The sequence below is a fragment of the Curcuma longa genome, chromosome 15, assembly GCF_044706935.1.
Source record: "Curcuma longa cultivar G26 ecotype Majalengka, Jawa Barat chromosome 15, ITB_CL_G26_1.1, whole genome shotgun sequence".
Classification (NCBI taxonomy): Eukaryota; Viridiplantae; Streptophyta; class Magnoliopsida; order Zingiberales; family Zingiberaceae; genus Curcuma; species Curcuma longa.
The window spans coordinates 4,402,760-4,420,171 of NC_133875.1; the positions used below are offsets into that span (position 1 = coordinate 4,402,760).

The following is a 17,412-nucleotide window of genomic DNA, read 5'->3' on the forward strand; positions in this document are numbered from 1 at the left end:
GTTTTGACCTGGTCAACCCTCAACAAAACATGTGTACTTGTACTTGTGGAAAATACAAAGGTCATTATCCACTACTCTTTACTTAAAAATTAATATGATGATAATTGATCGACCAACCAAATTATTATTAATTTGTAGTATGTATAGAAAATTAATCGGTTGGTAATTTTAATGCGTGTGAATATATAATTGTGGGGAAGAAAACTCGTGTGAATTAATTATTTGTTTGGTGCATTAATTCAAAGTTGATAACTTGAATATTGCATTCACATTAATTCCCCCTGCGTGTACATATGTATACATATTATATAAATTAATTATTTTTTTGTCTTTTTATATTTCATTTTCCAATTTTTATATTTCATTTTCCATGGAGACTCATCAAGTTCAGGTCTCTTTCAGTTTCAAAACCTTTTCAAACTTGAGAAACATGAGGAGGAGCGATTTGACGGCGACGACACAGGAGCAGGTGCATGCAGGAGGCGCGGCGGGAGAGCGACCACCACATCAAGGTGCCGAGGAAGTACGGCAGGGAGGCGCGGGCCCACGCGAAGACGAGCTCTGCGCTCTTGCAGTACCCATCGAGCGATCATCGTGGCTACTTGCTCGAATGATCGCGCGCCGCCTCCAACTCGGGGCCCCCGTGCACTACAAAAAAATAACCAATCTGCAACGAAATCTGCAACGAATTTTAATAAAAAATTCGTCCCAAAAAATTTGGCGACGAAATTTGCAACGAAAAACAATTAGTCGCAACAAAATCGTCGCCAAAAATCTGCAACGAAAAATCCACATTTGTCGCCATTTTTTGCAACGAAAATAAAAATTCGTTGCCAAATTCGTCGCCAATTGGCAACGAATAAAGATTCGTCGCCAATTGGCGACGAAAATGTATTCGTTGCCAATTGGCAACGAATCCAAATTTCGTCGCCAATTGGCGACGAATCTTTATTCGTTGCCAATTGGCAACGAATTTTTGATTTGTTGCCAATTGGCGACGAACAATGATTCGTTGCCAATTGGCAACGAATCTTTATTCGTTGCCAATTGGCAACGAATTTTGGATTTCGTCGCCAATTGGCAACGAATTTGGCAACGAATCTTGAATTCGTTGCAAATTACGATAAATAGTAAACTTACGATATATTTGTGACGAACTGATATTCGTTGCTAATTTCGTCGCAAATTGGCGACGAATCCTAAATTCGTCGCAGATTTCGTTGCAAAAAAAAAAAATTTCTCAATGCAATATTCATTTTGGTTATTATCCTGTATATACAAACAATATCAATCCAATCGGATCGATTCATAAATACATGTAACCTGTAACAAACAAGCATATCAAATCTAATACAAATAAAGCAATAACATCCATTCATTTCATCCAAATATCCATAACATCCATATCCATAACATCCAAATATCCATAACATCTACAATCCATAAAAATCATAATACAATCCAACAAATAAGTACATTAGACATGTATGTACATGTCTATAAGTCTAACCAAGTCACAGCATCATAATACAGGAAGGCAAGAGACAAAGTACTGGTGCAAACAAATCAGAAGATATATGAAGACAAGATAGAAGAGATCATCGTAGTCCGCCAGAAACTCCGCTTGATTCTCCATCACTATCTTGTCTTCGCCTGCATAGAAAAATAAGATAAAGAGAAAGTATCATTCTTCAAATTAAAACTAATACTAAAATCTATAAATTAAATATGTAAAGACTAACCTTTTTTTTTTGATTTGTTTATAAAAACCTGTGTAACAAAAAAACAAACAGTAATAGGAACTCCTCTGGTGTCGAAGGATGAAGGTAAAGGCACAAAAGTTTCAATTAAAGCTCTTGTCTGAGAATGGTCAAGCAACTCAAACCAGAAGTGTTGAGGTGTATATATAGTAGTTATCCTTGATAATCCCCTTGAATTGGTTCTCTGTGAGGGTGCCAATATATTCTGATGCATCCATAAAATCATATCTGACTCCAATTTCTTTAAGTTCTTCACCCTCCTGTTGGACCGTATTTCCGTTATCTTTTCACCCTCCTGTAGTTTCTCGAAAAATATTCTGACCTGCAGCATCAGTTACCATCCTCTTGCATTCTGCATTTTTCCTGAATCCACAAATTCAAACATATTAACATATATTTCATTAATAATTTTTTTTTAAATCATCAACACTTGTTATAACGTTTAGGGTTTAAGAGGTTTAGGATTTAGGAGGAGGATTTAGGGTTTAAGAGGTTTAGGATTTTTGGGTTTAGTTGTAGGTTTTAGGGTTTAGTCTTTAGTCTTTAGGTTTAGGAGGTTTAGGGTTTTTGGGTTTATGTTTAGGATTTAAGAATTAGAATTTAAGATTTATGATTTTTTAAGAGTTTAACATTTTTTGTTTAAGAGTTTACGAGTTTAGGTTTTTATGGTTTAGTGAATTTTTAAGGTTTAGAGGGTTTAGGATTTTTGAGTTTAGTTGTAAGTTTTAGGGTCGTTTAGTGTTTAGTCTTTAGTGTTTAGGAGGTTTAGGATTTTTTGATTTAGATTTAGGATTTACGTACGGTTTAGGGAGTGATAACTTGTACACTTGTCCTACCACATTTATACGATACAATAAATGGTAATAAGATATTCTTCATATATGAATCTACTCAGATTACAATCTAAATAACAACATTACCACAATAAAAATACTATGTATTCTACCAAAAATCTAAACCCTAAGTGTAACATTTCTAAGCATCTGAGGTAGAAACTATATATCTTTGATAAGCATCATGAAAATTAACATAGGCAAATTAACCTTAACAGCTAAAATTAACATAGGAAAATTAAAAATTAACCTTGTCAAGGGCTGACCAGCGCCGGCCCGACGTCCGGCAATGTCCCTCCAACGGCGTGAGCGGCTAAAACTCGCCGCCCGACGTCCGGCAATGTCCCTCCAAAAGAGGAAAAACGAAGGAGGAATGTTACCACAAGCTTTCGGAGAGATCTCGGCGACAAATCAGAGAGATCCGGCGAGGGAAAACTTCGGCGAGGGATAGATCCGCCGAAATGAGGGAGATCCGGCGAAATGAGTGAGATTCGGCGAAAAGAGGGAGATCCGGCGGCGAGGGAGAGCTTCGGTGAGGGAGACAGCCGGCGAGGAAGAGCTCCGGCGAGGGAGAGACTCCGGCAAGGGAAAGAGGGAGAGAAGGAGAGGCGTTGCGAGCGGCGGCGAGAGGGAGTCGGCGCGTTCGCGTGCAGAGAAAAGAAACAAGTTCGGCGGAGAAGAGGAGATAAGCTGGATTTAACCTAAGTATTTTGCAACGAATTAAAATTCGTCGCAAAATTCGTTGCCAATTTGGCAACGAATAATTTTTTCGTTGCCAATTTGGCGACGAATATAAGTTTTCATCGCCAAATTGGCGACGAAAAGACGATTCGTCGCCAACTTGGAGTGGAATAACAAAAATAATAATTCGGGTTTAGGGTTTTTGGCAACAAAAAAAAAGTCGTCGCCAAATTCGTCGCCAATTTGGCGACGAACTCTTATATTCGTCGCCAAATTGGCGACGAACATGATATTCGTCGCCAAAGTTGGGCGGGATAATGAAATATTTTTCCGATTTTAGGGTTTTTGGCAACAAAAACAATGTCGTCGCCAATTTGGCAACGAATATGAAATTCGTCGCCAAATTGGCGACGAAAATGAAAATTCGTTGCCAATTTGGCAACGAATATGACATTCGTCGCCAAATTGGCGACGAAAACTAAATTCGTTGCAGAATTTGCGACGAATCAAGTAATTCGTTGCAGAATTTGCGACGAATCATGGAATTCGTTGCAGAATTGGCGACGAATAGTGTATTCGTCGCAAAAGTCGCGTGGGAGAAGAAAAGGAAAATTCATATTTTAGTGAAGTTTTGCAACGAAAACCTTATTCGTTGTCTAATTCGTCGAAAATTTAGCGACGAATTTCTTATTCGTCGCCAATTTGGCGACGAAATAGAAGTTCGTCGCCAATTTGGCGACGAAATAGAAGTTCGTTGCCAATTTGGCGACGAACTTCTATTTCGTCGCCAAATTGGCGACGAATTTAGCAACGAATAAGTTTTTGCAACGAATTTTGCGACGAATATATTGAGTTGCTAAATTGGCAACTAATATTTTTTTCGTCGCAAAGTTTGTTGCAGATTAGCAACGAAATTTTTATTCATCCCAAAATTCGTTGCTGATTGGCGACGAAAACTATTCGTCCCAAAAATTCGTCGCAAAATATCTGTTTTTTTGTAGTGGTGGTGGCTGCGGCTGCCGATGGCGATCCTCGTCAAGCAGAGGCTATGGGCATCTTTGGCGATCCCGCCAAGCGACGCCACCATGCCTTCCGGCGCCGCTGGGCGCCGGGGTCGACCGCGCGTAAGTACCGGAAGGTGGGATTTTTGCACCAAAGTTGGAGCTTTTATGCATTCGAGAACTGAAGTAAGCTTCTTCTACCTGGTGATCGACAGAATGAAAGGAGGAAGAAAGGAGGCAGAAAATGGGAATAACTCCGACCGGCGCGGAGGAGAAGGCGGCGGAGCGCAGAGAAGGGGCGGCGAGAATAACGCCAAATAAGATGCCGTCGCCTGGGTCCAGCTTATTCTTCTGGTCCGTACGCAAAGTAGAAAAAAATAAATCAAATTGAATTAAAGAGTTTTTAATTTATCAATTTATGTACTTTTTAATTTTTTTAAAAAAATGAAGCAAAATACACAAGAAAATATGAAAAGCCAAAACGGGAGAGGACGCGGGGAGAACGAACGGGAGAGGACGCAAGGGAAGGAGAAGAGGCGAGGAGCATCGCGAGCGCCGCCATGGGAGAGAGATGGTGGATGCAGCGTAGGACGAATTGAAAGGATTCGAATGGATGACTGGATGCCAGGTCAGCGAATTGGGCCTGACGTGGCGGTTTCTACCCGCCAAGTTTGGGCTTGGCTTATCGATACGGATTACGGATCCTCTCGCGTCGTCATTCATAGGGCATCGCAGTCCTCTGTCCTCGTCTCCAGCACCTCCTCCGACAGCGCCCTGTTGAGGACGATCACGATATAGGAGGAGAACTCCTCGGCGATCTCCGAGTCCGCCGTGAATGCTGGTTCGCCGTTGCGAGTGACATAGTTATTTTCAATAATGGAGACGACTTCAATAAATTAAAAATATAATATAATATAAAATATATAATAAAAATTATATGTTAATTTCATATATATATATATATATATATATATATATATATATATATATATATTATAATAATACTTTTAATATTTCATATTTTAAAAATATTAAATAATAATTTTATTATTAATTATATTAAATAGATCTTATCTAGATATCAAATAATTATTTCAAAAATCTCAAAATTTACATTTTACTTTATAACTACATACAATATTTTTTAAAAATTATATTTCATAATTATAATGCATCTAACACTTCTAAAATCTAATGATTCAATTTTAAAAATTCAAACATATTTTAAAATATAAATTAAAATTTTTAAAATTTTAAAACATTATTGTAGATTGATTTTCACAATCCAACATTCTAAATTTTGATTTTAAAAAGTCTAAATTTTGAATTTAAAGAGTTGAAAATAAATTTATAATAAAAAATGTTTAATTTTAGCTGTTAGTTCTAATTGAAATAATGATCCGTTAATCTCAAAAGTAATTTTCTTCAAGAATATAACATAACTTAATTAATCAATCATATTGATAATTATTTGTGTGCTTTCATATTGGTAACCTTCGTGTCCTTTTATGTTGGTAATTATTGTGTCCCTTCGCATGCCAATGACAAGTCAGAAAGTCGAGAGGTCGACAAGTTGTAGTGCTTGACAAATTGGATCACCTAGGGCGATTGGAGACTGTTGACATGTCCCATAAAATCAAGTTCTGTCCCCGGGGCAATGGTGCCGTGGTAGGACATCAAGTTGTCACCCAGGCACTTGCGGTTCAATCCCTAACTACTGTGTATTTGCAGGAATTTTTCTCCAAATGAGGAACGCAATCAAAGGATGTTGGAAGTCTGGGCTAGCCGCTGCGTGCACTTCCCGATTTACCCTGGTGACCGGTGGGAAACTTCCGTGGGGCTGAGCCGATCACCCTCAGAGATAGTCAATGGGGCTAATTGGGATTTATTATTTTTATGATAATCAAGTTCTAGCCAGGTAATACCTTCGTCGTGACCAACTATAGTTTCTCGATGTACCTCCTCACAAATGGTCATGGGATCGATCGTGTGGGGCCGTTAAGATGACAGATTCCATCTTTTGCAGAAGAATAAGATAATCAAGTTCTGAATCATGTCACACGGCTCTTATATTGACAAAGTCAAAGGACTCTTATATGGATTGTTTATTGACCAAGTTAAGGATCTATTATATGCACCTCTACTTACCTCCCCATCAATGTTAATAATAATTTTTATTTTAACTACCTAACTAGCACAACACATCACGTTGATGCACAGCCAGTTGCATTATTGCCATTGTTCTTTAATGGCAATGATCACATCTAAACTCACCAAATCACACAATTAACAATTAATTAAATCAATTGCCATAGGGACTATTTTTATCGTGATGCTTTATTTTACAACCCAAAGTCTACCTTGACAACGAATTAGTCATAAGTCTATTCAATCCCATTTTGTTTATTCATTTAATTTGATTAAATTAAATCTGAAAGGAGATTTCTATAAAATTAGTAAAGAATATCGATTAAGCTCCGTGCTTCCTCCTCAACCCCTTCCTCCCTCTGCCTGTCTCTGTGTCTCTCAGCCATGGGGAAATTTATCTGCTGCGCTTCCGACGACGACGACGACGGCGGCGGTCTCAGCATCGACATGATGGGATTCCTCGTCATCGTGGTCGTCGTTTTGCTGCTCATGCTTCTCTTCAGCCCGCAACCTCGCCGCCGGAGAGTGGTGGCAGTCTGCCCCGGCCGCTGTTACTGAAGAACAAGAAACAAAAAATTTCTTGTCGATTTGCTTTTGTTTGTGCTTCTTTGTCGTCGTCGATCTTAATTATTCTGTATAAGAGAACTGATCTCTCAGTCAATGCCCTCGTTCCTTCATCAGGAATTGCTCCAATGCAATTAATTAAGGAGATTCTTGTGAATTAATATTTAATGATTTCAGCATTTCTTTTGGCATCTCTCTTTAATTAATTAATTTCTTTTGTGCTGGATTTTCTTTATTTATTTCAATTTAAAAGACCAAAAAAAAAACAAAGAAAAAACATTTTACACCTAACAAATAAGCCTTTAGAAATTATATCATAATAATATCTATAATATCTGACTTAGGTAGATTAATATTGATTCGATTTCACATAAATTCAAAATATTAAAGTTTGTTTTCTACCATGAATGTGATCGTCAGAAAAGAAATTAAGGTCTCCAGGATATGATGCCACAATAAGACATCCAAATTGTCATCTAAACATTTACGATTCGATCTTCAACTACGGTATATTTGTAGAATTTTTCTTTTAAATAGGGAGCGTAATCAAAGGATGTTAACCGTCTAGGTTGATCGTTTCAGTGGAGTCGATCACCCTCAAGGATAGTCGATAAGACTAATTGAGATTTATTTTTTTTTAGAAAAAAAAATTTATTTGAAATTTTAATTAATATGTATATAATTTTATAATGTTAAAAATAATTGATATATGTTTTTTCTGATTTTTCATTGGATACGATAGATCTTGAACAGCAGAGACGGCGTCTTCTCTAGCACAAATATTGAGGCAACTCAGTGGCTTTGCTTGTACACAACCTCTTCTTCCCTCTCAATCCAATTCTCCTCCGAATCTTTGCTGTAATTCGTGGATGCGAAAACCATCTCGATCCCGCGAAGGTATTACTCATCCCAGATCTTCCTCTTTTCTAGCTGATATTAATTTTAGAGTGTGGTGTGTTGATTGCTCTGCGGAATACTTATGTATGTGTTTTTGGGGTTGCTTTTCTGATAGGTTATGGATCGGTCACGCTTTCTGGCGTTGTTGATTCTGATGATCGCTGTACCTTCTTGTCAAGGAAGAGGTAATCCCTATTTTTCCGACCTACTTGACGATTAGGGTTTTGTGATTTTTTTTTACTTTCTGGATGTTATGGAAGATTAGTGATCTTGAGTAGGGAAAAGATTCCATTTTATTGGACCCCTTATTGAACTATTCAATTATATGTCAACGTTGTTGAAGGAAAGGAAAGAGAGGAAGCAAATTATGTTGGTGAACCCGAGCTGACAAACTGTTAGCAGCGACATTCTTCGGCTTTATTTTCTTATATGTTTACCTTTGATTCATCCATCCAATTGACACGATGACCATCTGTGCATGCTTTTCTCTTGTTCCTATTCCTTCACTTGCCCTCTTCCTCCCTACTCATCCATCCAAGTAACAAGGATGCAAGTTTATTGTGTTCAATTTTAATTAAGCTTTCAGTTGAAGTTTCTATGGGTCCTGGTTTTGTAAAGGGTTTTTTGAAATAAAAAAGTGAATTGTAAACTGTTGCTGCACACTAATATGTCTGTCATTAATTTTTTATCTTGGGCTTTCCATTCCCTCCCCTCTTCCTCCCAACTCATCCATCCAAGTAGCGAGACAGTAATTGGCTGTGTTCCAGTTGAAGTTTATAATAGGTCCTTGTTTTATAAAGGACTTTTTTTTAAGAAAAAAAAAAGAAATTGTACGCTGTTGCTGTGTATTTATGTACCTGTCAATGATTTTCACAGCTTCTGTTTTTTGTATACTTGTTCTTGGTTGTTGTCAAATTTTGTGTTTTGGACTTTACAGAATTTAGGAGTGGTCAACAAGACAACAGCGATGTATATAACCATACTCTTGCTACAATACTTGTTGAATATGCTTCTGCTGTAAGTCTGTTATCCAAGTTCTTTCTACTAGTAATTATGAAATCAATAAGCACTGTTGTTTTTAGAGTGATTCATAGAGGTTCTATGCAGTACTACATTGCATTACATATTGCACATGCATTTTATTGTAGAATTTAGCTTTATATGGATATGCAATGATATGGTGACTTCATACCGCATGTGTAGTCAAATCTTCAATTAGTTTCTAGATCATACCAATGTGATGGATTGAAATCATTGAAGCAAGATATGACCTTAACAAATCGACTACACAAGGTTTGTATATGATATCTTTCATATTCAATTCAATGTAGTTATATTGTTTGCATTCAATTTAATACACTCATAGTTATCAAGAAAATGACAAGGGATGCCCTTGGCCTCAAATTTGTGATATTGCAAAAAAAATAAAAATGACTGTTGTCTTATCGATGATTTAAAATATAAGGGTCCTTGTGGGATCGATCTTGATGTTGCATTTTGTTGTATACGTTTTGGGTGATACTACATAGGCACAATGTAATAATTAGATTGCATTCACCTGCATACACTCTTTAAATTCTTGGGTAACTTTAATTATCCTCATGTGTTAAAATTTGCTTTTAATTTTAGAAGGGTCCAGAATATGTAGTTTTTTACTGTGTTAATAAACTTTTCATTTAACTTCTTCTATTGATTGATGCTTATCAGTGAACCACAAGTTTTCAGATACACCTACCCACCTTATTGTTTATTACAGTGTTCTAAGTCAATCTTGACCTTTTCATGCGAATAACACCTGCAGGTGCAATTGTCAGATCTAAATGCATTAATTACATGGACTTGCTCCAGATGTAAAGATTTGACTGAGGTTTGTAGGGGTTTTTTTGATAATTTTAATTTTGTTTTTTTGATAGTATTTGGGATCCATGAATAGCTTAGACCTGCAGTTATTAGGGGTTTCTAAAAAACAAAATTCACACAATAACTGATGAAACTAACAAGAAATCTATAACAGGGTTTTCAGGTGATAGAACTGATTGTTGATATTCAGAATTGTTTGCAGGTGTGTTCCTTCTACATTACTATGATTGATAACTAATTTCATCACTTTCATTCGATGTATGAACTTACCATATTTATGACTATGAACAGTCATTTGTTGGTATTGATCACGGTCTCAATGCTATTATAATTGCATTCAGAGGAACTCAAAAGCTCAGGTATTTAGGAAATTATTGTTTGTTAGATTACTTACAAATCAGTTATAGGTGAACTTGGTCCGCAAAATGGATATCTTTTTGTTCCTGCTTAAGAAACTTGTTAATTATGCCATTGTATTAAAATGTTGCTATTAGGATGATGCACGATAACTTTATTAGCTAACTATCACTTTAATGCTAGATTCCTAGAAGATTTCTGACTTTGGGATTTTTCTTTCTACTTGTCTGTAATGTGGATTTAGTTTAGCTTGAAAATTCATCTTAATTGACTGAAGCAGGTTATGAACCAAAATTATTTTCTGTAATTGATTCCATTAATTTAGTCATGATTTTTTTTTTGGCTTTCTCGAAGAGACTCAGACTTCTAGCTTCTGAGGTTCTGATTTTTTGCATAGTCAAGTTGTTTGTCATAACAAGTGTATTTTACTTCTGAATTCCCTTGTATTTTGATGGAATTTTATTACTAGCATTCGCAACTGGATCGATGACCTCCTGTGGAAACAGCTAGATCTGAATTATCCAGACATGCCTGATGCTATGGTATTTTAAGATAAATGTGATTTTGTGTCAACGAATAAGGAAGACTTTTAAAATTTCTACTTGAAAATGTGTACTAATAATTTCTAATCATATATTTTTTGTGTAACTAAAGGTGCACCATGGTTTTTATGCTGCTTACCATAACACAACCCTTCGTCCTGGGGTTGTTAGTGCAGTTCAAAGGGCTAAGGAATTATACGGGGATATTCCAGTCATCATTACTGGGCATTCAATGGGAGGGGCTATTGCTTCATTCTGTGCACTTGATCTGACTGTAAGTTCCTACATTTCTTGTATGGTTTTATGCATTTATTATTCTATACTGTTCTACTGATGCATTTAGTTCACTCTCCTATTAAATATTACATTCAGCATTTTACCAAAAACCACCCTTCATAGTTGGTATTTACCAAAACATACCCTTACCAAAAAGCACCATAGATTTATTTATTTTTCTGCATAATAGTTGTTGCCCTTTAAAAGGCTTGGCGGTTGTTGTTGTTGTAATGGTTGTTGCCCTTTAAAAGGTATTAGCTGATTTGCACTAGAAAACTAATAAATGTTCAAATAGTTTAAGACATCCTAAGTTAAACATTTTGTACTTTCAGGTGTAAAAAGACATTTTTTGGTCCTAAAATCTTGCTGCAAGCTAATTTGCAATGCAATGTCTTCTATGCCTTTTTTCATAGTGCAAATTGCGTTTCAAATTAGCTTGCCCTGTGATCACAAATTTATCCCATGTATAGCTCTGAGACAACCCAAGTTGAATATTTCAAATTTTAAATATTACCACAAGATGATATGCAAATCAACTTACGGCCATTGGAGTTGTGATGGGAGATGCGTTGCAGAATTGAGAAGGGTAAGCATCTTGGATTTGTGATGGGAGACACAGTGCAGAATTAAGAAGGGCAAGCATCACTCTTAGTTTCTTGAGCCGCCATTAGAGTATTCTTTGTAAGATGATTGGTAGTGAGGGCTTTGTGTGCTAGGGTTCTGGCCCTTTGTTTTGGGCTCTTTATTTCGGTGGGACACATTGTTTCAATGAGGTAAGTTGTAAGTCACCTCCCCTTCTTCCTCTTGTATTTCTTCTTTTTCTCCTCCTCAATTCTAGCCTCCTCATAACTTTGCATCCTCATTGTGCCATAGGCAACATGTGTTGGAACACTAACTCGACATTGGTACTATATAATTTTGCTTAGAGACTGAAACTCCATCTTGGAACGAAATTTTTAACCTTGAAGGAGTGTATGAAATTTTTAACATTGAAGGGGTGTGCTGAATTTTAGATGTTGGAGTATATGAAAATTTAATCCTTGAAGGAGTATATGAAATTTTAAGCCTTGAAGGAGTGTATGAATTTTAAAATCTTGAAAGTGTATGAAATTTTAAATTTTGAAGGAGTGTATGAAACTTTAAACCTTGAAGCAATTCAACTCTGTTTAGACATTTACTATCACTATTAAAATGTTCTTTTGGTAGTTTGATTTATATTTCATCATATATATACAGATATGTCTTTTAAATGGGTTTGTTCTAAGAAGAGGTATCTTTCTCATAGATTAATTTTGGAATACACAATGTTCAACTTATGACATTCGGACAACCTCGGGTTGGCAATGCTGCTTTTGCTTCATATTTCAGCAAACATGTACCCCGCACAGTTCGTGTTACCAATGGGCATGATATTGTGCCACATTTACCTCCATACTATTCTTACTTTCCCCATAAGACATACCATCACTTTCCAAGAGAGGTAAGAAGTTCAAATGAGTAGTTCTTCATTTTCCTTCCAACGTTGATTCTAGAAATGTGTTATGATTAACATACTTTGACCTACATTTCAATTCATGTTTTGTGAATTTTTATCAGGTATGGATCCATAACAGCAGAGTGAGTAGTACTCTTGTTTATATGGCCGAGAAGATTTGTGACGAATCTGGCGAAGATCCTTCCTGCAGCAGGTATGCGATAGTATTTTGATATTCCTGCCTTGGTTCAGTTTGATTTCTTCGCTGAGGCATGCTCCATTCATCTTTCCCATCGAAGGTCCGTAACTGGGAACAGCATCATGGATCACCTCACCTACATGGGGGTCGACATGCGGGCAGATAGTTCAGACTCCTGTGGAATTGTGTTCTACAACGATGAAACGTTACATTGCCATGAAGATATTGCAGGAAACTTTGTCTTATCAAAGTGACCAATAGTTTCATCAGTTGTACAAACAACTACAGATGTAGATGTGTCTACTGACATGGAGTAGCATTGCTTGTAAATAGTTATTATTCAATGTTGGTGACATTTATACATTTATTATATCTATGCATGTTTTACTCTAGGTTTTAAAGAGAACCTAGAAAAGAACAGAAAACTCATTTTGAGAATTGGTGAGATCTTTCAGTTGATACTACTTTTCAGATGATAAATCACTTTTGTGGTCTTTACATTATTATTAACAGTCAGTATTTGTTTAGTGTCAGGTCAACTTGGGCTTCAGCAAAGTGATGATACTGCTGCCACCATGATATTAAAACCCTCGTCGGCACTCGCAGAACATCCTTTGAAGTCTATGGTGTCTTCTATAAACACGACGAAGTTGTCTTGGACAATAGAATGCATTTGGGATTTCTGCAAGTAACAATGCATCTAGTTAGTTATGTTAAGGTACGCATCAGAATAATTATTCTACTAATTCTCATGAGATAAATATTTCCATGTTCGATTGAAAAAACTAATTTAAACTACCTATTCTTATGAGATTGCACTAGGCACTTGTAATATAGAAAAACTTTCAGAAAAGAAGATTGAAATTCAAAAATTGTGATCATTAGGAGGATGATAACTGTATCATGCTTACAAGAAACATAATAGACAAGAGAAAAGGAGTTTAATAATATATACCAATTTTCATCCTTGTTTGCATCATCTTCTCCGTGAAGATTTCCATTGGCATGATCTGACCTGCAGGATGAAGGTTCTAAGCTCCCCTGCGGTGGCGGGCTAGTAAAACCGAACCCAATCGATCTCCACAATCTTGTGGGAAGCAAGGGTGGGAGGCTTGCAGCATCCACATCAGATGTTAGATCACAGAGGCCAGCTGAAACTGGATTTAGATTTGAGAACCTTACAGCCCCAAGAATTTGCTCTGGAAGTTCCTCTTCAGTCTGGCTCTCGATAAGAAATGCCAAGTCCACTGTCAAAGTTGTGATATAACTAAATGCCAAGTGCACAATTGCATTTGCAATGATTGAAGATCCAATATCCACATCAACCTCCATGTAATTCAACCCAGATGAGTACTTGCAAGAAAGAGCTCTCCCTAGAATACATATAGCCTGCTCGCCAACAGCTGTTCTCACTAACCATGGACCCTGAACAATATTAGCTATCAGTTTAAGCCTAGAATTACGGAAGCTGTCATCACCTTTCAAAAACTTATCCATAAGAGTTCCATCTTGGATAGGTTCGAGGGCTACAAAGAACATAACTGCACTATAATTATCCTTGGTTGGAAGTTGTAGATTAAAGGCCCAAACAAAAGGTCTATTACCCCTTGCAATTTCATCATCCATTGCTCTTCTCACACGGTGATTTGCATTTCTAAGTATTTCACTAATTTTTGCAGGGCCTTTTATCCAATCAAATCCAAGAGGCTCTAGTAAGTATTCACCACCCTGTATTTTTATCTTGTCTGAGAGATAGTTGGGACCTCTAACCATGAAATTTTCACTCGCAGGAGTCGCCCAACCATTTGAGCAATTCTCTGGTTCAAGATATGGAACTGCACCTCCAGATCTCACTCTCTCTATCCATGAATAATCCTTCTCACCATCATAACCAGCCATGTCCAGGAAATGCAATTTTGGAATCCTACAAAGAACAGTAAAGATCCTGTGTTAGGGAAGTAGCAAGAAATGAATAATGTTGTGAGAAATTAGCAATTATTTTCTGGAAGAAGAAGGATCATTAGCAAGAAATGAATAATCTCCTCAAGTAATGTTGTGAGCTAAAATCTTAGGGATACAAGCTTGTAACAGCTGATAACAGTGCCATTTTTTTACCTGGATTATTTTTTTCCCTTTCTCAAGTAATGTTGTGAGCTAAAATATACAGAATTCTCATTTGCTCATACTTCTTTGGATGGATACGGATAGGGTTCAAGTGTTGAACACAAGGATATGTTCTTGGCATAAGCTTATTTGATCATAAAATTGACTAGGAAACTAAGATCAAGAAAACGATGAATACTGTTTTATTATTGTTCACAACTTTTGAGTTCTATCTCTTTCCCTGAATCCTCAAGCCATCCCTACATCGCATCGAATAATCAAGAGTTCCGCACGGCGTGGCATCTCTAAAAATTCCATCCGAAGTCCCGAAAATCGATCATTACAACGGGAAAAGAAAATCTCAAAACTCGTGACGAAAAAAAGGTAACTTCCATCAGATCACAACCAAAATCATACTAAAAAATGAAAATTCAAGACAATGGAAGGGTCTAACCGAAGAAGATTACTCGAACGGAGAGAAACTTTACCCTTTTTGCCGGGAGGCGAAAATCGAAGAGAAGAAGGGCGGCGTGTGACTCGATTGCGCAGATTTCCGTGATGAAACGGCGGGAGATAGCGTACGCTTGTAATCCAACTGGTAGTTGAATAAGATTTGACGGGAACAAAGGCCAAAGATCGGACTTTGCGTGCGCCGCCCAGTCGCATCTCCCGTCCGCACGCAATGAATAGAAGACAACCACAGCGACTCGTTCCCCGCGGAATGGAAGTTGACTCTTCAGTCTTTTAATGGGCCACAAGCCCATTATAAGTCCGTTAAGTGGAACTTGTAATGGGCCGACAAGAAGACATATTAATACCCATTAATTTGACCAATCAAAAACATTAATTGACTATAAATTTTAATAACACTAATTTTTAAAATATATTTATTTCTTTTTTAGTATAATAAATATCTTTATTTAGTGTTAGTAGGTGCATTTATATGATTATAGTATGTATTTTTATTTAATTAGAATATAAGTGTGTTCGCTTAAGTTATAGCACGTGACTTCTTATTTTTTAAATAAGAAATATATTTATTTATTTATAAACACTATTTATAATTCGTGCAAAATTGTTGATATAAATAAAGACGGTATGGTAGACAAATATTTTAACACGTGAGTGCCCCATTTAAATGGGTGGAATAGACAAAACTTACAAGTGCTAATTTTAAGTATTATTTGAACTTAATTATCAAATATTATCAAACGTCTAAATTTTTTTCTCACATAATTCTCTTTCACAACCGATCAAAAAAAAATTTGTCGGCTTTTTTGCGGACAAATTAACAAATAAGAAATTCACCAAAAAAAAAACAAGTAAAAAAAATGGCCAACGAATAATAATTTAAAAAATATTTTGAATTAATTAATGAATGTTATTTCTCTTATTATGAGAAATGGCGGCAAGAGCTCCACCTCGTGCTGCTTTTATAGCCGTGATCCTTCAGAAGCTCCAAAGGAAAGAATTGGACTCGAAGTCAATGCCGTCTTGCTCCTCCGCCGGCGGCGGCGCCGCCAAGAACGGTAAGTCGTGCGCGAAGTCCTCCATCGACGCCGCAAAATCCGGGAGATGAGCGACGGCGGGCGGCGGCTCGATGATCGACCAGTCTACGTGTTCGTCTGAGTGCGCCGCCTCCGAGGGCGAGAGGGACGTGGATCGCCGGCTGTCGACGCCGAGTCCCAGGAGATGATCGCGGGCGAGCAGCGGCTCGAACGTGGACCAATCTATATCCTCCGCGTGGCTGATGAAGTGGGCTCCGCCCGAGGGCGACGGTGACGTGGGAGATGAAGAGGATCGCCAGCTGTCCACGCAGAATCCAGGGAAATGATCGTCTGTATCTTCGGAGCGGGGCCCATCCGAGGGCGTCGCTGACGTGCAAGACGCGGAGGCGGCGTGGCGGGCTGCGGCGGCCTGGATCTGGAGGACGGTGAGAGGCCGGGGGCCGAAGGCTGGCGGAGCGGGTGCGTCGTCGGGGAAGTTGAGGCGCGCGCGGCGGCCGCGGAGGCAGGCGGAAGCGGCGTCGAACGCCCGTGCCGCCTTCTCGGGGGCGTCGTAGGACCCCAGCCAGATGCGCGCGCGGCTGTTGGGCCGGCGGATCTCTGACACCCACCGCCCCCACTTCCGCCGCCGCACCCCCCTGTACCGCCGCCCCTCCGCCGCCGATCCGTTTCCCTCGCGCCACTCCATCAACAACAAAATAAATCGCTCGGCTCCTCTTCCTGAGTATCGTCCCACAGCAGTACCGACCCAATTTATACCGGACAGGCCAACCGCGTGGATCAGGCGGGGCCCGCACGCTTACACTTGTCCTCGAGTCTCACATTTTAGCAACGATGTGCTCGTGCGAAACTGAGAGGGCTACGCGTACAGGACTCCTTTCGTGGGACCCAGGGAACGCCGCCTTCTTTTCCAATCCTGAAACCGGTAGACGCATGCTTTAATTGCTTTGCTTGTTTCCAAATATGGTTCGAGAAAACTGACTAAGAATACACAGATTGATGATATTAATGTCTAAATAGTACTAGAAGGATGAATATTATAATATTTAAATTAATATGAGTATTAATATTAAAATGAATGAATAATTTATATATGTATTTATTATATCACAATAAATGTTATGGTTTCATTTTAATCTATCCCTCTCGTTTATTTGAAATTTTTACATCATTTTTATTCCTTTGTCGAGCAATTAATTGGGGCAAATGGTA

The 17,412-nt window shown here is 38.0% G+C and overlaps 3 protein-coding genes across 7 annotated transcripts; 1 reads left to right on the forward strand and 2 right to left on the reverse strand.

The window, feature by feature from the left end:
* Positions 1–7,745: 7,745 nt before the first annotated feature.
* Positions 7,746–12,923, forward strand: LOC141846102 (lipase-like). Of its 3 annotated transcripts, none has more exons than XM_074734089.1 (11): positions 7,746–7,884; positions 8,000–8,069; positions 8,822–8,901; positions 9,686–9,751; positions 9,899–9,946; positions 10,036–10,103; positions 10,571–10,643; positions 10,756–10,917; positions 12,205–12,399; positions 12,516–12,607; positions 12,693–12,923. In XM_074734089.1, exons 2-11 carry the CDS (start codon positions 8,003–8,005, stop codon positions 12,844–12,846), a joined length of 1,005 nt encoding a protein of 334 aa, XP_074590190.1. In that variant the 5' UTR covers positions 7,746–7,884; positions 8,000–8,002; the 3' UTR covers positions 12,847–12,923. The 3 variants fall into 3 exon arrangements, with proteins under 3 accessions (XP_074590190.1, XP_074590191.1, XP_074590192.1); XM_074734090.1 differs by having other exon boundaries at positions 9,908–9,946; XM_074734091.1 differs by lacking the exons at positions 10,036–10,103; positions 10,571–10,643.
* On the reverse strand, positions 12,863–15,362 carry LOC141846101 (protein ENHANCED DISEASE RESISTANCE 2-like). Of its 3 annotated transcripts, none has more exons than XM_074734086.1 (3): positions 15,150–15,362; positions 13,548–14,516; positions 12,863–13,274 (listed from the first exon to the last, which is right to left on the reverse strand). In XM_074734086.1, coding segments are annotated over exons 1-3 (1,182 nt in total). In that variant the 5' UTR covers position 15,362; the 3' UTR covers positions 12,863–13,273. The 3 variants fall into 3 exon arrangements, with proteins under 3 accessions (XP_074590187.1, XP_074590188.1, XP_074590189.1); XM_074734087.1 differs by having other exon boundaries at positions 15,184–15,282; XM_074734088.1 differs by having other exon boundaries at positions 15,163–15,248.
* A 569-nt stretch (positions 15,363–15,931) lies between these two features.
* On the reverse strand, positions 15,932–16,888 carry LOC141846808 (uncharacterized). Its single transcript, XM_074734870.1, has one exon. The coding sequence runs from the start codon at positions 16,886–16,888 to the stop codon at positions 16,145–16,147; it is 744 nt and encodes a 247-aa protein (XP_074590971.1). The 3' UTR covers positions 15,932–16,144.
* Positions 16,889–17,412: the final 524 nt, after the last annotated feature.